This window comes from Lepisosteus platostomus, chromosome 2, assembly GCF_059453375.1.
Source record: "Lepisosteus platostomus isolate fLepPlt1 chromosome 2, fLepPlt1.hap1, whole genome shotgun sequence".
In the NCBI taxonomy this organism is placed as follows: domain Eukaryota; kingdom Metazoa; phylum Chordata; class Actinopteri; order Semionotiformes; family Lepisosteidae; genus Lepisosteus; species Lepisosteus platostomus.
This window is the reverse complement of record NC_142612.1, coordinates 16,920,178-16,941,855: the sequence shown is the minus strand read 5'-3', so window position 1 is coordinate 16,941,855 and position 21,678 is coordinate 16,920,178. Positions and strand designations below refer to the sequence as shown.

The window sequence follows — 21,678 nt, the reverse complement described above, 5'->3', positions numbered from 1 at the left end:
TTTGTCAATTACTGAATGCTTTGAAAACCAAGGGCTTTAAATTACATTTTATTCGTTCATCATGAAACATCCATTCATTTATTTCAGGGATGTTTTTTTTAGTTTCACTTTTGCTAATTTAAAATGAATGCAATGCCAACGCTAGAGACTGCTGGACATGCCTTGCAAGTGTGTTTTGGGTTTGATATTCTGAACCTTTGACTTAATTGCGCATGGAACAGCACGCTGGATTAAAACTCTGGAGCACTGCCAGTCTTCAGAGGGCCATGACTGGAGGTGACAATCAGAGAGCACGAATGCGAAAGAGAGCCACTGAGCTTTTAGAAAGGAATAGGAGTAGTATTGTAAAAGTGTAACCAGTGATACTTTTGAGAAAACATAAATTTCAAAAGTGACAGCACCAGTTATTTTGTTAAAATGAAGTTCGACCTGTTTCATTGTTCATTAAAAAATGTTTACAGTTGTCTACGAACTGGAACTCAAGCAAAACTGGTGAACTATTTCAGATTCTCAGCACTTGTAAAAACTGTAATTCAGTGCAGAAGGGGCACCAAATTTTAAATGTCTCTTTTTTTAATTGCTCCAAGAGAGTTTAAGTGGTGCAAAAGACTGAGCCTGCAAACCGATTCATACCGAACGTCCCTGTTTTTTAAGGGTTTGAAAGAAACTCAACAGTGTTTCATCTCGCTGAACAATAACAGTGATGTGATCAAACTCAAATAAACCACAACATGCTGTAGTCTGAAGAGGGGTTTGGTACAGCAGCATATTCAAATCCCCTGGAAGAGCAAAAACAGATCTGAGACAAGACATCTCATTATGGTAGCCGTTGAGATGTAACCATGGGTATAGACGGCACATAGATCTTGCGACTTCTGTATGCCTGGGGCTGCTCAGGTGCTGAACTGTGCAGGAGCACGACCCCTGCTGTAAACAAGAAGTGACACAGCAGCTGTGTCGCAAGGGCTGGGGGGGGGGGGGGGGTCTGTACAGCCACAATGTCAAATAAGATAAGGCTGCCACCTGGTGACACAACAGGGAATGAAAAGTCCAAAATGTATGAAATTGTACGTTTGTATCTTCTCAACATTTAACTGTCAAACATGCAGCATGGACATCAGTTTTCTTTCAAGATGTGCTCCATTTGAACAAATGTAATAGTTTTCTCAGGTGTTTTGAGGTGTAAAAGTAGTACTGCCTACTGTACTGTATATGCCTTGTGAGCTTCAATATAGTATAGTGTTGAGTGCAAGTATAGTACGTGTTAATAGTCACTTTCCATTAGATTTAATGTACACGGTTTCCTTCTTTTTGTATACTGCACTATGTGAACTTATATGCTTTGCTATCAACTTCAGTATTTCACATTATTTCACTGCTTCATTTGTCTTTGAGCTATCCTAGAGTACGACCGTGGGCAGAAATTAATGTTGAAGGTAGCCACATCAACAATGAAATAGATCTCATTCTGACGTTAATGTTCACATGATTCCAAGATGGTGAATAGAACAACCTTCAATGGATCATTCTAATGAGCAGCAAAACAGGTACAGCAATTCGTAGTAAATACGTGGTGGAAATAATTTGCATATGTGTCTTCATTTGGCAAAAACAAAAACGTTTTTTTCAAAAAGCATGACTGGGATGCCAGAACTTAGTAAGACATTTTTAATGCAAACAGCAACAGAAATCAGCTTTTTACATTTAGTTTAGCTACAGGAACAAATTGTCTACCATAACAGTAATGTATTTTTTAATGCTAATTATGCTCTAAGTGACCTGGATCAGCTAGTTACTCTCTTAATTGAATTGATTGAATATCTACTCCCAGTTTTTTTAGGTGCTGCTGATTTAAGAAGCCCTGGAGAACCTGCGGACACTCTGGATCTCCACGACCAGCACTCCTGATCTGTAAATCATTCCATGTATCGATCGATTCTCTTTCTTTGCTCTTATTTTATTTATGCAAGAGGTTCAGTGTGAATAGGATTCTTCATAGGACTTTGCGTTGGGGTTCTTGTGCACGTAGTTATCGATGATTAGAATCTGGCTCTTCACCTTGGCTGTCCAGTCCTCCTCGATATATTTGTGGTAAGGGTCGTCGGAGTGCTCTCTTCTCTTGGACTTCACAGTGCTCACCAGGATGGCCACGATAATGAAGGCGAACATTCCGATCATCACCATCAGGTACCAGATGACGTTGTCGAAGTTCTCCTCTGCCAAGATCTTGTCCAGGGCCTTGGCAGCATGGGTCTGATTCCTGCTCCAGCTGTTCAGAACCTTCGTCAGGGAGTCCTCCAGGGTCTTGGTGAGGTTGGCAATGGCTGCCATCACCAGAGGCCGAACTGGGAACATGTGATCGAGAACGTGAATGCAAAAGCAATAGAATCTGTGCTGAATATGGGGGTGCCTGGCCCTGCTCCCACAGGGCTGACCTAACAGGTTTCATCCATCTGGGGTCAAAGTGAAGACGAGCAAAGTACATTCTGCAATTTGGTAATTAAGGGTTCAGGCAGAATAGAGACCTGGAGAGTGCAGCTACTGAGGAGCTGAGCTAAACACTGAAATTATTAACTGAGAGATGTTGTTAAAAATAGATATTTAAACTCACCTTCGTACTAATAGTGTAATCTGGCCAATCAGCCCTCAAAACAGGACTATTCCACCTGTGGTCCTGCTTATACACAGATAAGGAAAATTCTGCAACAGCCAGCTAGACTCTTCTTTTACAGGTACAAGTAATAGGTTTATTCCGTGCTGAAAAAAAAGAAGAAAGAAAACACAACGTTTCGGCCGTGGAGCCTTCTTCAGAATGCAGAGCAATGGAAACATCTATTCATTTAATTTAAAGTATATATCATCATCACATCACTTAACATCGCTTTCAATTGCCACTTTTCCAATTTAGGGTCATGGTGGCCCAGCGCCTGTCACAGGAAGCACTGGACTCAAGGTGGAATACTCCCTGGACAGGATGCCAATTTAATAATTAATAATTGCTTACACTTACATAGCACTTTTCTGGACACTCCACTCAAAGCGCTTTACAGGTAATGGGGACTCCCCTCCACCACCACCAATGTGCAGCATCCACCTGGATGATGCAACGGCAGCCATAATGCACCAGAACGCTCACCACACATCAGCAAATAAAGTATACATTATATCGTGAAGCAGTGAACATGTTTATACAGTATGAGAGGGCAGTTGGTGGCGGAGACACTTAGGAACTACATTCAGCAGAAGTCAATGTGGACTGATCTGCAGTCCTTGGCCACCTGACCATCTGGTGGAAGACAATTGGTTGGGTGACATTTAAAACCAGGAAGCTGTGGCTTCCAAGGGGCCACTGGACTTTCCTGGCTAAAAAGCTGGAAGAGCTTCTGTTATGTGACTAGTGAGGAGCTTGTTAGTTTTGGTCCGCTCGAGGGGAAGTGTAGAGCTACAGACAAACCTGAGTACCAAGTGATGTCCATCTAAGTCACCCGGTCAAGACTCCCACTCACCATCAGAAGGGCATTCCTATTTTTTTATCTTCCCAGGGGGTGCAAAAATGACATTAGGGGACCTTCAAGTGGCAGCACTAGAAACAGTACAAGGCACCTCTCACACTCCTGTACAGATACTGGACAGTGTGTGTTGCTGCTCCACCATCACTGCTAAATATTCATTGTCTTAGGATTTGTGCTCACTGTGTTAACTTTGAACTTGTGAATTCATAATTCATGACTAAGCTCATTCAGGATACAGTCATGCTAATGTACACATACTGTTTAACTATCTTTTAAATCATAGCTTTTCCAGACTTAGTCTATATCCTGTATTTTATGTCATGCACAAACTGTTTGTGATATCTGTAGACTCCTCTTTCCTGTGCTAGAGAACCATTCCTGTTAAAAATCTTAGAAAAGCTATTTTCACAGATGAAGACAAAATCATTATGTTGCATAAAGCTTTCAAAAACAGCTTTGTGAGCAATTATAATAATTCATACATCCCTGGGAATGCAGAGAAACCAAAGGGGTTTAAAGGTACATTCAAACTAGAATACAAGAAAAACGAAGGTGAGCCAATGCCTTTGCTATTTACATTATTGCTTAATCAACATCAGAATGACACCTTAACAGACATGCATGAAGTTCATAGGTTGCATTGTATTATTATTCTCTTTACAGGTGTCTATTTAAGTCTATCTTGAATCATATCACAATGTTTTTCACTCCTGATTCAAAAAATGATTAGGAGGTCCACTTCAACCTCTCAGCAGTAGTAACTTTTTATTTATAATACCAGTTACAGAAGCTTTTTAGTAAGAAACACCCACAAAAAGATGATAAAGATGATACCGAAAACAAATTAAAACATGCTTTTCTTAAAGCACTCTTGAGCCCTGTCTTCAAACAGAGAGGACATGGTTAAACGTCAAAACAAATACAAGTCAATGATATAGACAGGCTTCCAATAGGGACCAGGAACTCTAAAACACACCATTTTAATACAAGCCCCCTAGTTATTTCAAAAGTACAATCATTCAACAGGAAAACAATCAATGAACTCAAGACAGAATATGTTAAAAAGCCACTTTGGCGGCCCCTAGTGGCAGCCCTGTTGTTAACACACCCCTTCAGTACCAGTCTAGGGGCACTCGGCGACACGGTAGAGTAATGGTTTTAGTAAAGACTTCAAAGAATTTCACTGTGACTAATTTAGCAAGTGACTTGTTATATTAATTAGCTCAGAGATTATTTGGGAACAATCTTACAACTCTTCATCCCTAAGGAAACGGCATTCTCTTAACTGAACAGAAAACCCATCAACGTCTCGTGTTCTCAACCTTTACAGGTAAATAACCAACTCTCCAGGTGTCTGTTTAAAATAATGGGCAATTCAGTCACTATTCATTATAAATCTTGACAATATTACCAGTTACTTGCATGCCTTCAGAAATCAGGACATACGTCTAGCAAATTCCTGAATAATCCCTGAATAAGGAATTTGTAGCTATTATTTCCACATATACTCTTTTTATTTAATTTTATGGTCATGTTTTCTGGGATGGAAATACATTTGTACACAGTAGGTTTCCAGGTTTATAATTAACTGGATCTGTATCCAGTCTGTAAATACTGCCATACCACTGAAGCACTGAAAGCACTTTACCACACAAAAGCCTGACCTTGAGGTAGTTACAGTCACTGAGAAATGACTGTAAACCGTTATTGTTTGCTTCTCGTCTTTTGTTTCAGAAGAAACTGAAAGAGGATAAAGACATACAAATTAACTGTTTTTAAGCACATGCACTACAATGATTCAGGAAATATTAGTCGTACTTTTTAGTATTAAAGTTCTGACTGCTGTTTTAGTGCAACACTCACTTTTTTCCATTTATTGCATTTAAATAGGACTGTGCAATCTCTGATTTTATATTTCACTGACAAAAACAATTCGTTTGAAAGGTGAAACCACGCTGCAAATACAGTATTAGAACAAGCGTAGACAGTGCAGACTTCACTAAGTTGTATTTTTTAAGTTCAAAGACATCAAGAGATATTATCCCAAACTTCAGACACCGAATTTCGATATAGGTCGCCTGTAAGGGTCACTGACTGTGAGCTGTTCTTTCCCAGCCGAACACTGAATATAGCACTCAGAAGTATTTATTGAAAATATGTGTTATTCAACTTACTCTGTCAGTGACAGAACCAGGAATCACAGCCAGTCTGCCTTGAAGACTTGGTGTAAAATGAGTCGTTATTGATTGACCAGTTACCGAAAAACGTTAGAACAAATACTCCCCTCAGATTATTTGTTCTGTTTTTTTGGTATTTAATTTAATCTTGTGTTTGTTCAAATACCACGCAGAATGATAAAAAGTGGTGTTATCTGACTCTGAATTCTTTCCCTCCATCACCCCCACCTCCTCGTCTGGGCTAGGGAAGGAGTTAGTAACTTTGTATAAAGCAAAATTGGCACCAATGCATTTTTCAAGGTTGTCTGTAGGATCTCTGTTCAGCTGACTCGCTGAGCATGAAATGCATTGCTTTGAACAGAAAAAAAGTGTGGTGCTGCAACAGATATTGAATGATCTAAGCGGAATTGATTTTCTTAAGCTACTAAAATAATTTAAGAAATTCCAAACTAAATCTATGTACTGACTCAGCAATAAAGATAGCCCCAAGCTGTCTTTCTATTTCCAGCTTAAATGTCATAAAATTATTTACGGCAACATATGAATGTGTGGGTTGGAGACACACTGGAAAGATTCCTTGCAAAACAAAAGCTACTTACTACAGCCTTCCACCCATTTTCCATAACCTCTTGGTCATGGAGACCCAGATGAACTAAAGTCAGGTCACTACTGGGCCACATGTATACCAACTTTGGACACACATTCTTTGTCAGAATGTTTATCTGTATTATCTGTTAGCTGTGGGACATAAAATTGACTATAATTGATTACCACACCTAATCCTTTTCTTGAGTAGTATCACTTGATGTTTAAAGCTATTATACTTTCTCCAATTATTATCTGTATTGTGTCATTAAGTTAGGGTCTGTCTATAGAAGGAACACATGCCATTTCCATTAATTCAGTTCTATAATGAATTCTATTCAGATTACACTGCAGGCAATTTACACCAGAAATCTGTCTTTAAGGGATTAAACTATGAATATGAAAAAGTGCAGTAGTTTAAAAAATTGGATGAAATTCAGTCTGCTCTCCTTGGCTGATCCTCTGTGTTACATTGTAATCTTCATTACAAGCCATAAAAAGAGAGCTTTAATTTAACCACAGCCATTTTCACCTGGACTCATTTTACATTGATGGCTTCATAAAGTCTAATGACCTGATTATTTTTAATTCCTTAACTAACAAAAACATCCCATAAATGATTGCATTAAGAAAAGGACAACACAAGTCAGACAAAAATCAGAAACACCTGAGCTGTTGAGGACCAGCAAATCCTGTTTGCTCACAGTACAGCCAGTGGTTGTACTGGATACTACCTCTAGACTCAGGGCTTATGATGATATTTTTTCGTTTACAAACCTTTAAGCAATGGAGGAGCGAGACACAATTAGAAGACCTGCTGGGCTGTGATTCTCAGTGGCCATCACTGCAGTAGAAGACCACTGACGTTGTTAAAAGACTCCATTAATGACCAACAGCTTCCACTAGATGGCAAAACAGATCTAATCAAGACTTTTCTACGCATTTTGACATGATAAAGATTCTCTCAGAATTCGACTACTTTGCATAGGAATCTATTTGGAATTCTATTGTTAAATTGAACAGTAATTCATTATGCTTCTGATATGTACTTGATGTAGTTTTTATTTTGTTCTGTATATAATTACTATTAAAATGTTAAAAAACGTTGGGTAGTGCAGTGGTTAGTTCTGGGGCCCTGGGTTTGGGATTCCTGCGGGTGCTCCAGTCTCGTGCCATTGTCTACAGACATTCTCGTAGGTTAATTGGCTTCTGTAACATTGACGCTAGCGTGAGTGTGTGCGTGTTTGTGCCTGTGTATGACCTGTGATAAACTGCAATGGATATTTCAATAATCCACAGCTAACGGAAGTGATGTGATGAAAAAAATGTGTACTTTTCTTATGACTAGAGATAATTGCCATTCGGTAGAGAATTCCAAGAGACTCTGTTTCCCTGTTGTATTATAGATTAGTTTCTTATTTATGCTAAACAGATAATTAAGCCCCACCTTTGTTTCCACTACAAACAGAACATACATAGTTACTGTATTAACAGTAACATCAGACACAAATCACTGATATTATTGCAGGAGATTATTATAGTATAACTGGAAGTAAACTACTATAATTACTAGAAAAAATATAATTACTTAGGGTTCCTATCTGTTGATTACTACATCCAACACATTAGCAAATTAATCAATGGATTGCTTTAGATCAGGTGTTGCTAACTCTGCTCCTCAGGGTCCAGAATCCAGCACATTTTCTCCCTGTTGTAGGCAGGTTAAAAGAAACCAAATCACAAGGTTTGCACGCAAAAGAAAACTACTGTAGTGCTTCAATGCACTTTAATTTTCCATGCAGAAAAAAACAAACTCTTCTCCGCTCTCTCCCCCACAGTCAGCTCCTCAGGCTGCTACCTTAGCGACTACTTCACACTCCTGCTGCAGGGAGTGTGTTTATCTAGGGAGCTCCACAGCTGTCTGTGGCCACAGCAGTACATAGAGACAGCTGCAACCTCTCAGATGACCATGACCTATTACCCTCTCCTTAAGGTGGAAAGATTGCTCTTGGAGAATTGTAAATTTCATCCAAGTAAGGTCTAATTGGACCACTACATCCCAACTCTTACAGCTTAAGCTGTGGATGATTTAAAAGAGACATATTGTGGAAGAGCGGGTGAACTTAACATATACTATCTTCCAAGGAATCCTAAATGTTAAATTATTTGATATTATCTTTATAACATATGAAGTATAGAATTCTTAGGAATAAGTTACTGTATTTATATATAAATTAACCATAATCTTTTCAAAACATCAGGCAAGAAACATTTTGTATTTCCGCGATATTTGGATCACACTGGGCACAAATATGTGAAGAAATTGTCTTGTTTCTTGGTTTTGGCAGTTATCCCCTCATCTGGGGTCTGGTGCACAAGTCCACTCAGGTTTTCGCATTTGACTGGACTCAATTCCACAAATCTGGCAAGAGATTCTTTCACATCTGTCTGCCCACGCCATGCCAAACATCCTCCTTTTTTGACTGGACTCCAGCAGTCTATGAGGGAGTCCGGGAAGAAGAGCACTTCTTTTCATGACAACTACAGTCAAAGTAGTTCAAAGGAATTCTTTGATTGATTGATGAAGTGCTGTGAAAACATTTGCCTACATGGAAAAGCACATATTTGTAATAGTTTGCTGTTGCTTTTGTTCTACTCTAAATTAAGCCACTATCATGAAAGGCATTGTATTAAATAAGATGATGATTAAAAGGTTCTTTTGGCATTTATATACTTTTTGAAATGTTTGCCATGTTTTTTTCATTATTTTGACTTTTGTTTATCAAATTGAATCATAGCTCAGTGTTGAGGCTTTCAGCTGACAAATTCCCGGGATAAATGATTTTTTAAAATTTGTTTCTCAACATTCTGGAGATATGTTAATAATTTCAGGTTTGGTGAAATTTCCATTTCACTCAGAATTAGAGTATATTCACCTGCAACTGCATTATATTAGATGTCTACAGTACCTATTGCATTAGAATTATATCTGCTCTGCTTTGAATGCAGACATTGATGGGCATAACTGCCTCTTAGTACAAGGTGTGTTTTTAGAATCAAACCATATCCAATGTATTGACTAGTGCTGGACTTACATGCTGTTTATTATTACTGGTTTGTTTGTTTCACATTTTATCTGACGTGACTTACTGTTTATGCAGCAGGACTTGTTAGCGGAGCAGTGGAATTAAGTACCTCAGTCGAGGGTACAACAGCTTTAAACCCGATGAGCATTTAATTAGACAACCTTCCAGGTAAGAGTCCAAAACACTATGCACTCCTCTGAAATGTACTAGTCCCTAACTACTGTATAATGGCAAAGAACGTTAAGAACAGCAAGCCTGTGTAGTGTTGCTGTCATGTTTTGTTGAGTTGTTGTATAAGCAGGGATAAACGTCAGGAGTCTGCCATGCATAAAATGGTTTTGATGGTCAAGTGATAGTCTTCTTGTTTACCATTAGGGAGGCCCAGTTCAATTGGCAAAAGTATTGTCACACTTTTCAAACGAGACAGATAGGCTGAATGGCCTTCTCTCAGTTATAACCTTTCATATGCTTTTTATGTCGGGATCTGCTTGGGAGGTGGGGATGCCAGGATGTTAGCTTGGTGCTGGATCTCGCATGACCCACCATACCATGTGTTTTTCCCCCCAGTCTTTTCTCGCATTTGAGTTGCACTCAAAACTCTTTCTGCCAGCTTGTTCCCTTTCCAGGAAGAGCTTGGGAAGCAGGAGATGCTTAGGACTGAGGTTCTTGTGGTGAACCCAAAGGCTCAATAGGCCAGGACTTTAACATCACGTGCCAACTATTTTGATCTGTACCTGATCTTGAGTGAACAGAGGGTACAGAAGAAATTTCTGAATGCTCATACTCTGCATTTGGAAACCTCTGAACACAAGGTGGGGGAGCTGGAGAACTGCTCTGGAAACAACAACATCCACATAATAGGTTTGCCAAAGGTTAGGCAATGTGACGATCCAGCCAGATACTGTGAAGCAAACAAACCCTATGGGGTTTCCAAGCTTTGCATAGCAGGCCTGGTGTATGGAAGGGGCAGACAGAATATGTGAAGGTCACTCTTCAAGAGGTGGCAACAGGCCCTGAGTATTGATTTTCAAACTTCTCCAGTATACAGATAGACATTTGCTTTTGAAAGAAAACAAGCAATCTCACCCCTTTGCTCAACAGGGAGATCCGTGCTGTTTTTATAGCAAAGATCCAGCAGACATGCACATTTGTGGCAGTGGGAAAATCGCTGTAAGTACTGTAGCATCCAGTCTTTTCTGATAGTCCATGTGGGCAGACAGCATGTTTACTGTAATGCAGAAAGAAAATCTGAAGGGCTCACTTTGACAAATTACATAATAATATTCCTATTTTCAAGGACACCGATGTTTTGACATTACATACAGTAGAACCAGAGATAGGGATGTCAGCTCAGAAATCTTGTTAATAAGGTTAATTGGGAACTGAGATGTAATTGGCTGTAATATTTTTACCTATACCTTGTCATTCAGGGTGAAACCCTTGAATTTGCCTAGATGTGTTTTTCTCTTTTGCCAGACATGTAGTTTAACATGTTTTTGGCACCTGTTTTTATTTTCTTTCTCTCTGTCGGTTGATTACAAAACTGAGGAGCTGTGTGACAGGCCTACCTCAGCTCACTGAGCACATGGACTAGCCATGATGGAAGGAAAACCATCATGTGAATGCAAATGAGAATTTATTTAAACCAAGTTCTATACCAGACACAGCCTACATGAAACTCATATGCTAATGTGACTCTCAGCTTCATCAATTATCCAATTAACTAAGTAATTCACCACACATGTACCTATATGCAGGTGATAGAGGCCTGAACAACCTCTAGTGGCAGGTCAGCTGAAACTAATATGCTCACAGTTGCTGGCCTGCCACAAGCAGTGTATCAGTATATTTTTTTGTTATTTTGTTATATATATATTTTTGTTTCACATAAAATTCTTGTTATTTGTATTCCTGAAACAGCAAGTGGGGTGGAAATTGGTGTTTTGACTTGTTATGAAGATGTCATGAAAGTATAAAGTAAGTATCATAGATTCAACAAAAGAGAGGAAGGGAGAAGTTATTATTAGTTGGGGTCCCTTCTTTTCCCTTGGGGTAATTTCATAGGGGGTTAGTGTTGTTCAGGAAGGGGTGGTAGACTGTTAAGGAGCAAGGTTAAGGATATAATTTCTATCACTGTTATTTTATCTCTCTTTTCTCAAATAGCAGCTGTTCTATAAACAGTATTAATTAAATACATTTGTCTTTAACTTTGTACAGTAGGTGGTCTCAGGTGTAAAACTGTTTTTTTCTTAGAACATACAGTATGTGTTAGCTGTCTGGATTTCTTACAAAAATATATTGTCATGATACAGGAGTCTCACTTGAAACAACTAGATGTTTCTAAATGTGTTTTATATTACTCAGTGACAGCCTTCCCTTTCTTCAGTGGACAAAACAGATTTCTATACTTCAGTCAGTGTGATAAACTAGGGAGACTTCAAGTTAAAAAAATGCTTACATTTCAGCCTGTCCTTTCAACATTTAAACCAGATTTTTTTAATCTCCTGGTCAGATCCTTGGACCTCAGCTAATTTAAGGTATTTCTTGGCACAGATATGGATGAATGAAAATGCCCATTCTGTGGCTTCTATAGCTTTAAGAAACATTTTTTGTGATATGGTAGGTTTATGTCATGTGTTTAACCCTTCAGCCAAAGCATTTACTTTTTTTTAAAAAGCTAAAAGTATTTTGTGATGAATCTTCAAATGCTCACTGCTGACATTTTGATACCACACTGTTACCAAAATTCAAATGCAGCTTCAAGTAAAATTGGAGGAGATTCTTGGTTTGAACTGTACTTGGTCATTGACCCTTTTTCTTTTCTAGATAATAAGGAACAAGTAATAGGTTTATTCCATGCTGAAAAAAAGAAGAGAGAAAACACAACGTTTCGGCCATGGAGCCTTCTTCAGGTGTGCGGAAGGCTCCATGGCCGAGACGTTGTGTTTTCTCTCTTCTTTTTTTCAGCATGGAATAAACCTATTACTTGTTCCTTTGCAGCCTACGCATGCTGACGCCGCTACCCACCTTTTCTTGATAATGTTAAACAATTGTTTCTGATGAAGGTGAAATTTATTACTTTGACATTTTGCCTTGAGACTCTACAGTAATGAATGCTTTAAATATTTTTGATGTTACTGATGAATACCTGCATACAGTATAAACATCTTTCACTGTTTTTTATCCAAATTGTACAGTTTGGATATTAAATTTGATATATCTCTTACTGCACCCACTGGTCTGAAGGCTACCATATCACCATCTGAGCAAAAGATTGCAGTAGAGGGCATGACAAAGGGTAAATCACAAAATAAACAAGCAAAATATTAACAACAAGGAAATGAGACACATTAGTGTGATAAAGGGAGATACAATGCAGGGAGGTTTAAATAGTGAAAAAAATGAATGCATACATAATTTACACCAAATCAGCCTCAAACAAAACTTTGCAAATCAAACAGTCACACTGTAGCTTCACTGACATCATCTAGGTTTACTTATTCCTTATACTAGTAAACATTCACACATGTGCACTCTTTTAAACCTAGAGCTCTGCCCCTTCAAATAAACATAGACCAATGACATCAATCACCACCATAAATAGACCCTCAGTGGTGGCAAAACACCTGGTTCCCGCTGCCAAGAAGGTCAGGCATGGCTAAAACTGGTTTTATTATTCCTCCAGTTGGTCAGGTGATGAAGGATGGTAAGTATTTCCTCATTGCTTTCTGGAAAATGAAGGATCACAGATTAGGCTTTCCAAATCAAGTAATAGCACCACCATCTAGGTGAAATGCATTTTCAATTTTAATGAGACTTTAATGGTTGGCAGTCTTCCTCCTCCTCACAGTTGTTCAGGTGCCAGAGCAGCCAGCCAAGTTAACAAATGGCACTTCGAAGTTAAAAAAAAAACATCACTTGTGTGTCCTCGGTTGTGCCTCTCAGGGCACCTGTTCACCCAAATTACGGCTTAGATCATTGAATCAGCTCATGGGCAACAACCTAAAAACATTTTCAGGATTTCTTTGTGATGTGTTTGAATGACAGTGGGCATGGATGCAATTTTACACCCTTCCCCAAGGCAAATACAGTGACATTGTTTCCAGATGACATCATGTTAGATGGTAACCACACTGTTTACCTACCTAGTCCTAGATCTACAGTTCTGGAAATGCTGCCACTCCCCAAACGGTCAAGACTGAAGACCTGGAAAACCAGCAGTTTGCAAATCTCTCTGCACACAATCTGTAGCAATTAAAGAACAAAAATGTTTGAGTTACCAGGAACAAACACAACCAAATATTGCTCTGGGTTTTGAAATCTTTTTCATGTGTGTTAGAAAGAATACATATGGTTTTAATGCGAGTTCACAATTAGAAGAAATGAATGAATGAAAAAGCAGTTGCTGTTCTAGTTCAAAATGAGGATTTCTCCTTTGTGTCTCAACGTTTTGGTCAGGCTCAACTGTAAGAAGATATATAGCCTTGTTTTATTATATCAATGTGCAAAATAAAATTCTAATATTTCAGAGATGTCAAGAAAGACCAGGGGCAGAAAGGAGAACATTTGATCCACATTTGTTATTTTGATGCCATTGTCTCAGCTGATGCCATGCTGGGCAAACTCATTAAAAAGTAAAAAGTAATTCTGAAGTGTCTGTTCACAACAGAAAATGTTTTGGAATCCCATCTTGTTCAAAAGGGGCTGAGACTGAAGTCTGGAACAAGATATTCCCAAGTGTAATTGCATCAGAACCAAGATTATGAGAACAGTCATAAGAACCCTTATCTTTCAGGCACAACACAAATAATATAGTTCAATCCAGTTCAATGGGGAGGTCAGAGGAGAACTGTAGCATGATTCCTCAGTACCAGGCCTTGAAGGCCAAGTACAAGCTGAGGCTTTCAAGGTCTCTGTGTGTGGGGTTTCAGCTGGTCCCTTCAAGGAGACAGATAGCTCAGTCAGTTAACCAAGAGCTCGGGAGAATGAGGACCAGAGCTGAGAACTCCTTCTTAAAGACAAAAAACACTTTTCATAATTTTGTTAAGTTTATTCAACAGTGTACTGGCATAAGCTGGTTACCCTCTTGGATCAGGTGAAAGAATAGAATCTGGGTTGTGAATTCAATCCACAGAGGGACCAAACTGTGCTCTGCAGTGGTTTTCCTGTACACTCTCAGTCTGTCATCACAGAGATCATTTGGATCTGATGAAAACATCACTTTTTAAAAACCTCTTTTCTCTAAACAGTATGTGCAGTTTATGTTTCCCTAAAGACACATATTTTAATGTTATAGCTGTTTTTTCATGTAAAACTACCATATTTTCCTTTTTTGAAGAAAGAGCTTTTTTGTTTTCAATGTTTTGACTCAGAATTTCTGCTGTTTTAAAAAAAATAATCTGACAGCTGTTCAAGGCATTAGTTCATGTTTATTAGTACTGAAACACTTGTTCATAGAGAAGTGGTTTTTAATATGGTTAAAATGGTTTTAATCATTTTTAAAATCTGACAGTCCTTACCTTTTTTCGTTTAGAAGGAGAGAACTGAAACTGCACACCCATGAAATGTAGCATTTCAATTGTTTTTCATTAAGGTTATGTTAATGAAAACCATAACAGTTAGTTCTCCTTCACCTCTCCTGATCTAACATGTAATCTTCCATGACATCCTATTCCAAAAATCTACAAATACCATAGCATGCCCCCCCTCTCTTATTTGCAACTGTCTGCGTCCTTCCTGTCCATTCTTCACCTGTCTAACTGCATGTTGATTAACTCTGCATAAACGTCCTACCTTCCTCATTCTGCGGCCTGTCCATAACTGCACATTATAACCATATCAGTTGAAGGTTACCACTTAATTTGAACACAGTCCCAATTAATATGTTACATACAATGAAAGGTTTGGGAAAACTCCCTGTATTATTTACCGCTTCTCTATGAACAAGTGTTTCAGGAAATTCTTTTCAATCTATCCAATGATCGGTAATACTTTAGGAGAAGCCCCTCCTAGCTAGTCATCTCATTGACCATGTGTACTTTCCATTGCCTCCTCTGCGCTACTACATCTTCTGTGTCCTGTCCCTGATTCTGGCAACCTCAATGTCTTCTGCATTTTATTGTCAGTGAGATCCCAGGGACTTACAGTGCCCTCCAGAACGATTGTCACCCTTGGTAACGAAAAAAATGTTTTTTTTTCTTTGAGTAATTTTACCTCACTCAAAGGTTAGATTCCTCTAATATTTTCAGTGTAAGATCAAGCTGATAAACAACAAAGACATTTTTCAAAGCTTTTTTTTATCTCACTGTTAGTCAGACCTGGACTGCACTAATCGTGAGCTTAATTAGGTTTTCAGATCCTTAAACATTGCAGACTTCAGGCCATGGGCATATTTACTACACACCATGGTTACTGTAGCCTTACATAAAGATCTAAAAAAGCAAAACTCTCATTATTCTGATTATTAGTTCAATTAAGCAGATGAAATCTGGGTATCCTGGAGTGCACAGCAGAGGAATCGGGCATGCAGAGGATAGCATTTGGGAATTGATATATCCTGGTATAAAGCACCAGAGGAATTATAACTGAGAAATAGAGAAATCGTCTTTACTTGTCATTTAATAACTAGAATGTCTTTTAAAATTAGTAGTACAGCAGAAGAGGGCAGGGAAAGTTCACATGGTCAATGAGATGACTGGGCTGGACTGGGCTAAAAAAATGAGATCTCAAAGCACTGTGTTTCTGAAGCAAAAACACAGTGCTTCATTTTTATCTTACCTGGAGCATTATGGTATCCTACTGCTGAGGTTACTGAGAGTCAAAGTAACTCAATGTCAGGTTGAGTTACTGGCAGTAAAAAAATGTGTTTCTCATGTCAAGAAATCCACCCTTCAATTCCGTGTTTAATAAGACTTAGTCAAAGTTATTTTTTATATTTTCTACATTTTTTATCCAAAGAACACACTTTTATATATCTTCAAACATGATAATAATACATGCACTGATAAAGAGGGTTCAAGTGCCTGGATGAAGAGAATTAATCGAAAATATACTGTTTCGACCAATGACAGCACTTCATTAAGTACCCTTTACAGACTGTATAATACCAGCAGCTAACAGGCAGAAACATGTGGAAAGAGTTTTTGTCATTCTAAATAGTTCTACTGGCCATGTGTGAAGGCTTAAGTCTTTGTTCTGCACTGTTCATACAGTATATAAGGCTGCCAATGTTAAATATATATTTCTTTCCCTTTAGCATTTCTTATAAGTACCAACTAGAATTGTTAAACCATGTCCTATTCCTGGTTTATTGCTGCAGTGCAACAGGAATTCCAGCTCTGTGTGCTGACTGGTACATACTGTACATCCAGCTCTGTGTGCTGACTGGTACTCAATACAGTATAAGTGTTGTGGTATCTAGTGATAGTGGGGTTCCTTAGGAAATTGTTGGATAGGCCATTGATAACCAGTCAAGAAAGACAGCCTCCTCTCTCTTTTAAACTTGGTTTTCTCATGTTCTTATTTCATACACAATAGAGCTATCCAAACTGTTGCATGCAAGAAACAAATTGTGGAGGACACGAGTGCTTATTAGGAGTGTTTTTGCTTCAGTGTTCTGTCATGCGGCGTTTTATATTTATATTCATCCCTAGGCGATTTACAAAGAATTTCGCTTTAACATATTTTTAAGAAGCTTGAAAGATGATAAGACACATCTTTCAAAAACCAACAATAACTTTAAAATGTTATTTAAATCTTAATGTTAAAATGTGCTGGTGAATAAAATAACTCAGTACCTAACTGGGCTGAGACAGAGGGAGCAGTGTGGTTTGGAAAGTTTTAGGTACTGGTAGGACAGGCCTTCTAATCACACAGATGCCTTATGAAAAATAAAGCAAATAGACGTTTATTACACGTTAGGTTAGTTACAGTACATGCCTTACCATCTTTGGAGATTGCCCTTCAGCCCATGAAATACTGACATGCATGACCAGGAGCCACCCTGAAAAATAGACAGGACAAGAGGGCACCAGGAATGAGGATGCAAATACATTAGAATTATGCATGATCACTGAAGGTGACTTTAGAATTCTTTGGAACAAGTAATAGGTTTATTCCATGCTGAAAAAAAGAAGAGAGAAAACACAATGTTTCAGCCGTGGAGCCTTCTTCAGGTGTGTTAATTAATTCCACACCTGAAGAAGGCTCCACGACTGAAACATTGTGTTTCACTCTTCTTTTTTTCAGCATGGAATAAACCTATTACTTGTTCCTTTGCAGCCTACGCATGCTGACGCAGCTACCCCCTGAACTACTTTAGAATTCTTTCCCTTGTCTTCCACTGGGTATGCTAAATCTTCCTTTTAATGAATTAACTTATATTTCTTTTCTTAAATAGAATGAGAATCCCACTTAACACATCTGTTTCAATTATGTGGCACAGTCATAGCTCAGAACACAAATGTTAATCACAAACATAAATTCCACCTACTCATGAACCCTGTGGACCAGACAGTTATCACTGCCACAGCATTCAAAACATCTACTTTTGCAAAGAAATCAGAAACCTTATCTCTACAGATGAAGGAAGTAAGGCTTATTTAAAATAAATTATTTTTTTCAGGTCTTAATAACCTTTTGAAACTATTTCTATATTACTTTTTAAAATGTTGTCTACAAAAAATAAGATAGTTCTTATAGGCCTTACAGTTACAGTGAATAAAATTGGTATTAGGATGTCAATGCAAAACATGATATCTTGTGGGAAATTGTTAGTAATTAATAAATAGGCACTGTCTTGAAATACAATAATCAGCAACAACTAACGGGCTTGACAAGGATATGAAAAGCAGTACTGAAACAACGCAAACCAGTACAGAACAGATGCTCACCATTACAACTCAGAATTAAATATGGTAATTGTAGTTCATAACACAGATCTATACAAATATATTTATATTTCATTTAAAACTTAGCCTCTCAAAACAATATTGTTCAGTAACAATATTCTGACATGAAGACAAATGTAAATGTCCATATCGTGTCAAATCCCATGCTGGAATGATTGTCTCACCGCTACATTAAGCTGAAACTCAGCTTTTTCTCTGAACACTTCCTGCTTTTAATAGATACGTTTCCTTAAATAAAGCTCCAATGACACCCAAGGGTATGTCTCAAGTCATGTGGGTAGAAAATATGTTTATTACTAGTTTCTCAATGCTCAGCACAACAGCAAAGTATCTGTGTGGTTTGCTCAAATTACAGTAAAACAACACCGAAAAGTAGTTAGAAAGTTGCTCCTAAGATTTAAATCATGGTAGCAACAAAATTTCTTATTTTAACTGACAGGAAAAAAAGGAGCTATGTGATATGGACCAAAGAGAAGACAAGCAGATCTGAGCTGTGCCTGATGCTGGAATCTGGAGGCGTTCTTTCTGTAAGCTCAGATGTTCTGGGCAGGACAATGGATGATAATGAGGGGTGTGGATTGAGCCTTGACAAGCACAGGGCACACACCTGTGAGGCTAAAACAATGCTGTACTTGGATATAATAATAATTATAATAATAATTGCTTACACTTATATAGCGCTTTTCTGGACACTCCACTCAAAGCGCTTTACAGGTAATGGGGACTCCCCTCCACCACCACCAATGTGCAGCATCCACCTGGATGATGCGACGGCAGCCATAGTGCGCCAGAACGCTCACCACACATCAGCTATCAGTGGGGAGGAGAGCAGAGTAATGTAGCCAATTCATAGAGGGGGATTATTAGGAGGCCATGATGGGGTAAAGGCCAGGGGGGAAATCTGGCCAGGACACCGGGGTTACACCCCTATTCTTTTCGAGAAGTGCCCTGGGATTTTTAATGACCACAGAGAGTCAGGACCTCGGTTTTACGTCTCATCCGAAGGACGGCGCCTGTTTACAGTATAGTGTCCCCGTCACTATACTGGGGCATTAGGACCCACATGGACCGCAGGGTGAGCGCCCCCTGCTGGCCCCACTAACACCTCTTCCAGCAGCAACCTTAGTTTTTCCCAGGAGGTCTCCCATCCAGGTACTGACCAGGCTCACACCTGCTTAGCTTCAGTGGGTTGCCAGTTGTGAGTTGCAGGGTGATATGGCTGCTGAACTATCAGAGGATATGAACCAAACACAATCAACAGCCGGCAAGACGTTTAAGGATCCTCACAGCTTGGGCAGTACAGAAGGGCTTTTCTGCTCCATTTACTGTTCTGGAAAAGCAGCATACAAGACTTCTTTGGTTTCAGAGAAGGACACACATCCTCATCTGATCCTCATCTGTGTCTGCATACCTGCCGATCTCACCCAGTGTGAGTCACCACCTCTGTGAGCAAGTGATTGACAGACTCACAAATGCAGGGATGGGCAAATTGCATTCAGGCAGCGAAGAAAGATAAATGATGTCTGCTGTGTTGGCTTGTGGATATGCCTTACACGGGTGGGAAAAAAGCTGTGAAGCCATAGTGCATTGCTCTCACTCACAAGAAACAGACTACACGTTCACTCTTCAGATTAAACCAGACAACACTGAAGAGCTACTGGCCTCAATATTGGCCTCAAAGGGCTGGTCACACATGTTCCCCAGAGAAACAGCCCATACTCTGAAGTGCCACAAACTGCACGTCATGTCTATAGAGAAATTCTGAAACTAATTATTGTATGAGCAGTTTACTCAAGTGCATAAGAACCACTACCGGAGTAGGCATTTTCAATATGCTTGCTTTGGTGCTTTACTACTGTATACTGATTCATAAGCAAACCTAGATACATGTATTATCCTACTTTTTTTGTGGTTGTCGCAAAAAGAGTCAGAATAATTACCAATGAAAGTACAGTAAATTGATAGTACAAAACTATAATCATATGCCCTATATATACCAGATGATTGCAGTCTCAGGAGGTGGGTGGGAGGGGGAGTTCCAGGTTGACTCTGGCTCACATTTGAAATACCCAGACCAGAAACCTTGAAGTACAAACACTTAACAGGACACCACTGTTAAAGGTGTCTTTAAAGCAGCATGCTTTTCAGTTCAGATTTGTTAGATGTGTCTTTCTCTAACACTATTAAGTTCTTGCTATCGCTTGATTTTAGGAGAAAATGAACAGGAGCATAGGCACTCAGTCACAGCAATCTGTTTTATAAAGAATTAGGACTGTGGAGGCCTAGCAGCAAAGTGCAAGAACGCTATTTACTGACATGGAAGTTGTTGTGGGAAATAGGGTAGATTGTTATTCCAAAACAGGTATTTTTTATTTCAGGTATTTCACTTTTATGTGAAAACCTCTTGCCAAAGGATCAGGAAACCGCCACATCAAGAATTTAGCAACCAAAGAACAAAACGTGCAATAAATAACTATATGGCAAAAGGTGATCCTAAGATATTGCAGACAATTTGAACTGGGGGGTCTCCCTTTTTGAGAAGTATTTGGATTACTTCAGCAGTTTGTTGTCTACGATGGTAGAACTCAGGATCAAGAGATTCTTTATTCTAAATAAAGTCACAATCTTTGCAGATGACTTACTCTTGTTGCTTCTGATCTCTTCCTTCTCAGTGGAGATGCCAGGAGGGGGGACACACTGTCCACAGCAAGATCTGCCTTCAGCTGAAGTTTCCTGATTAGGTTCCTGCAGGTTCCATGAAGGCCTGCAGGTTGAACACAAACAGCCTGACTTCACTCCCTGGGATCTTTGCTTTGGCCTCGGCCATCCAGGGTCTCTCCTGGATGCTCACCTTCCTCATTACGACTCACGATCCTTCCACTTTGTATCTCCCACCTGTGATAATCACCTGCCTTTGCAGGCAGACTGCAACACCAAGTATGAGTCAAACCTAGGTCCCAGTTCACAAACCATTGGTGCATAGTTTTCACAGTGTGCTAGAGGTGTCCTTACTTTCCCTATATTTCACAGGAGCTTAAACTAGGCTCCCACCTTTAATTAACGCACTGTCACTTTTGCCCAGTCCCTGAAGAGCCCAGTTTTACAAGCATTAATTCCTTTGCAGAACAGGGAGAATTTTCAGGGAAGGAGGAACTCCTGCTCTCAGTGTACTTCAGTTCCAGACAAGGCATGCTAAGTCCAGAGGCAGGGGATATTTTTCTGGTCTTGTATCATACCTACTTCTATGTATTTACAGAGGAGTTACTAAAAAAGACAGTTGGTAATATTCTGTGCAATATTTTTACATTTTTTAAAAGTTAGCTTTCATTTCCTTTCATTTAATTTCTGCTTTAAAGGTTTCTAAATGGTATATCATTCTACTTGCTTGTGATATCTTTTATGTATAGTA

The 21,678-nt window shown here is 39.0% G+C and overlaps 1 protein-coding gene and 1 long non-coding RNA gene across 4 annotated transcripts; both read right to left on the bottom strand.

The window, feature by feature from the left end:
• Positions 1-1,654: 1,654 nt before the first annotated feature.
• LOC148676052 (potassium voltage-gated channel subfamily E member 2-like) lies at positions 1,655-5,836 on the bottom strand. Of its 3 annotated transcripts, none has more exons than XM_088601291.1 (4): positions 5,687-5,836; positions 5,161-5,252; positions 2,612-2,757; positions 1,655-2,345 (listed from the first exon to the last, which is right to left on the bottom strand). In XM_088601291.1, exon 4 carries the CDS (start codon positions 2,329-2,331, stop codon positions 1,975-1,977), a length of 357 nt encoding a protein of 118 aa, XP_088457417.1. In that variant the 5' UTR covers positions 2,332-2,345; positions 2,612-2,757; positions 5,161-5,252; positions 5,687-5,836; the 3' UTR covers positions 1,655-1,974. The 3 variants fall into 3 exon arrangements, with proteins under 3 accessions (XP_088457417.1, XP_088457423.1, XP_088457432.1); XM_088601297.1 differs by having other exon boundaries at positions 5,177-5,252; XM_088601306.1 differs by lacking the exon at positions 5,161-5,252 and having other exon boundaries at positions 5,687-5,806.
• Positions 5,837-12,410: 6,574 nt separating this feature from the next.
• Positions 12,411-21,028, bottom strand: LOC148676051 (uncharacterized). The gene is made up of 4 exons (XR_015940856.1): positions 20,912-21,028; positions 17,304-17,362; positions 13,506-13,605; positions 12,411-13,088 (listed from the first exon to the last, which is right to left on the bottom strand). It is a non-coding gene; the product is annotated as an uncharacterized LOC148676051 (long non-coding RNA).
• Positions 21,029-21,678: the final 650 nt, after the last annotated feature.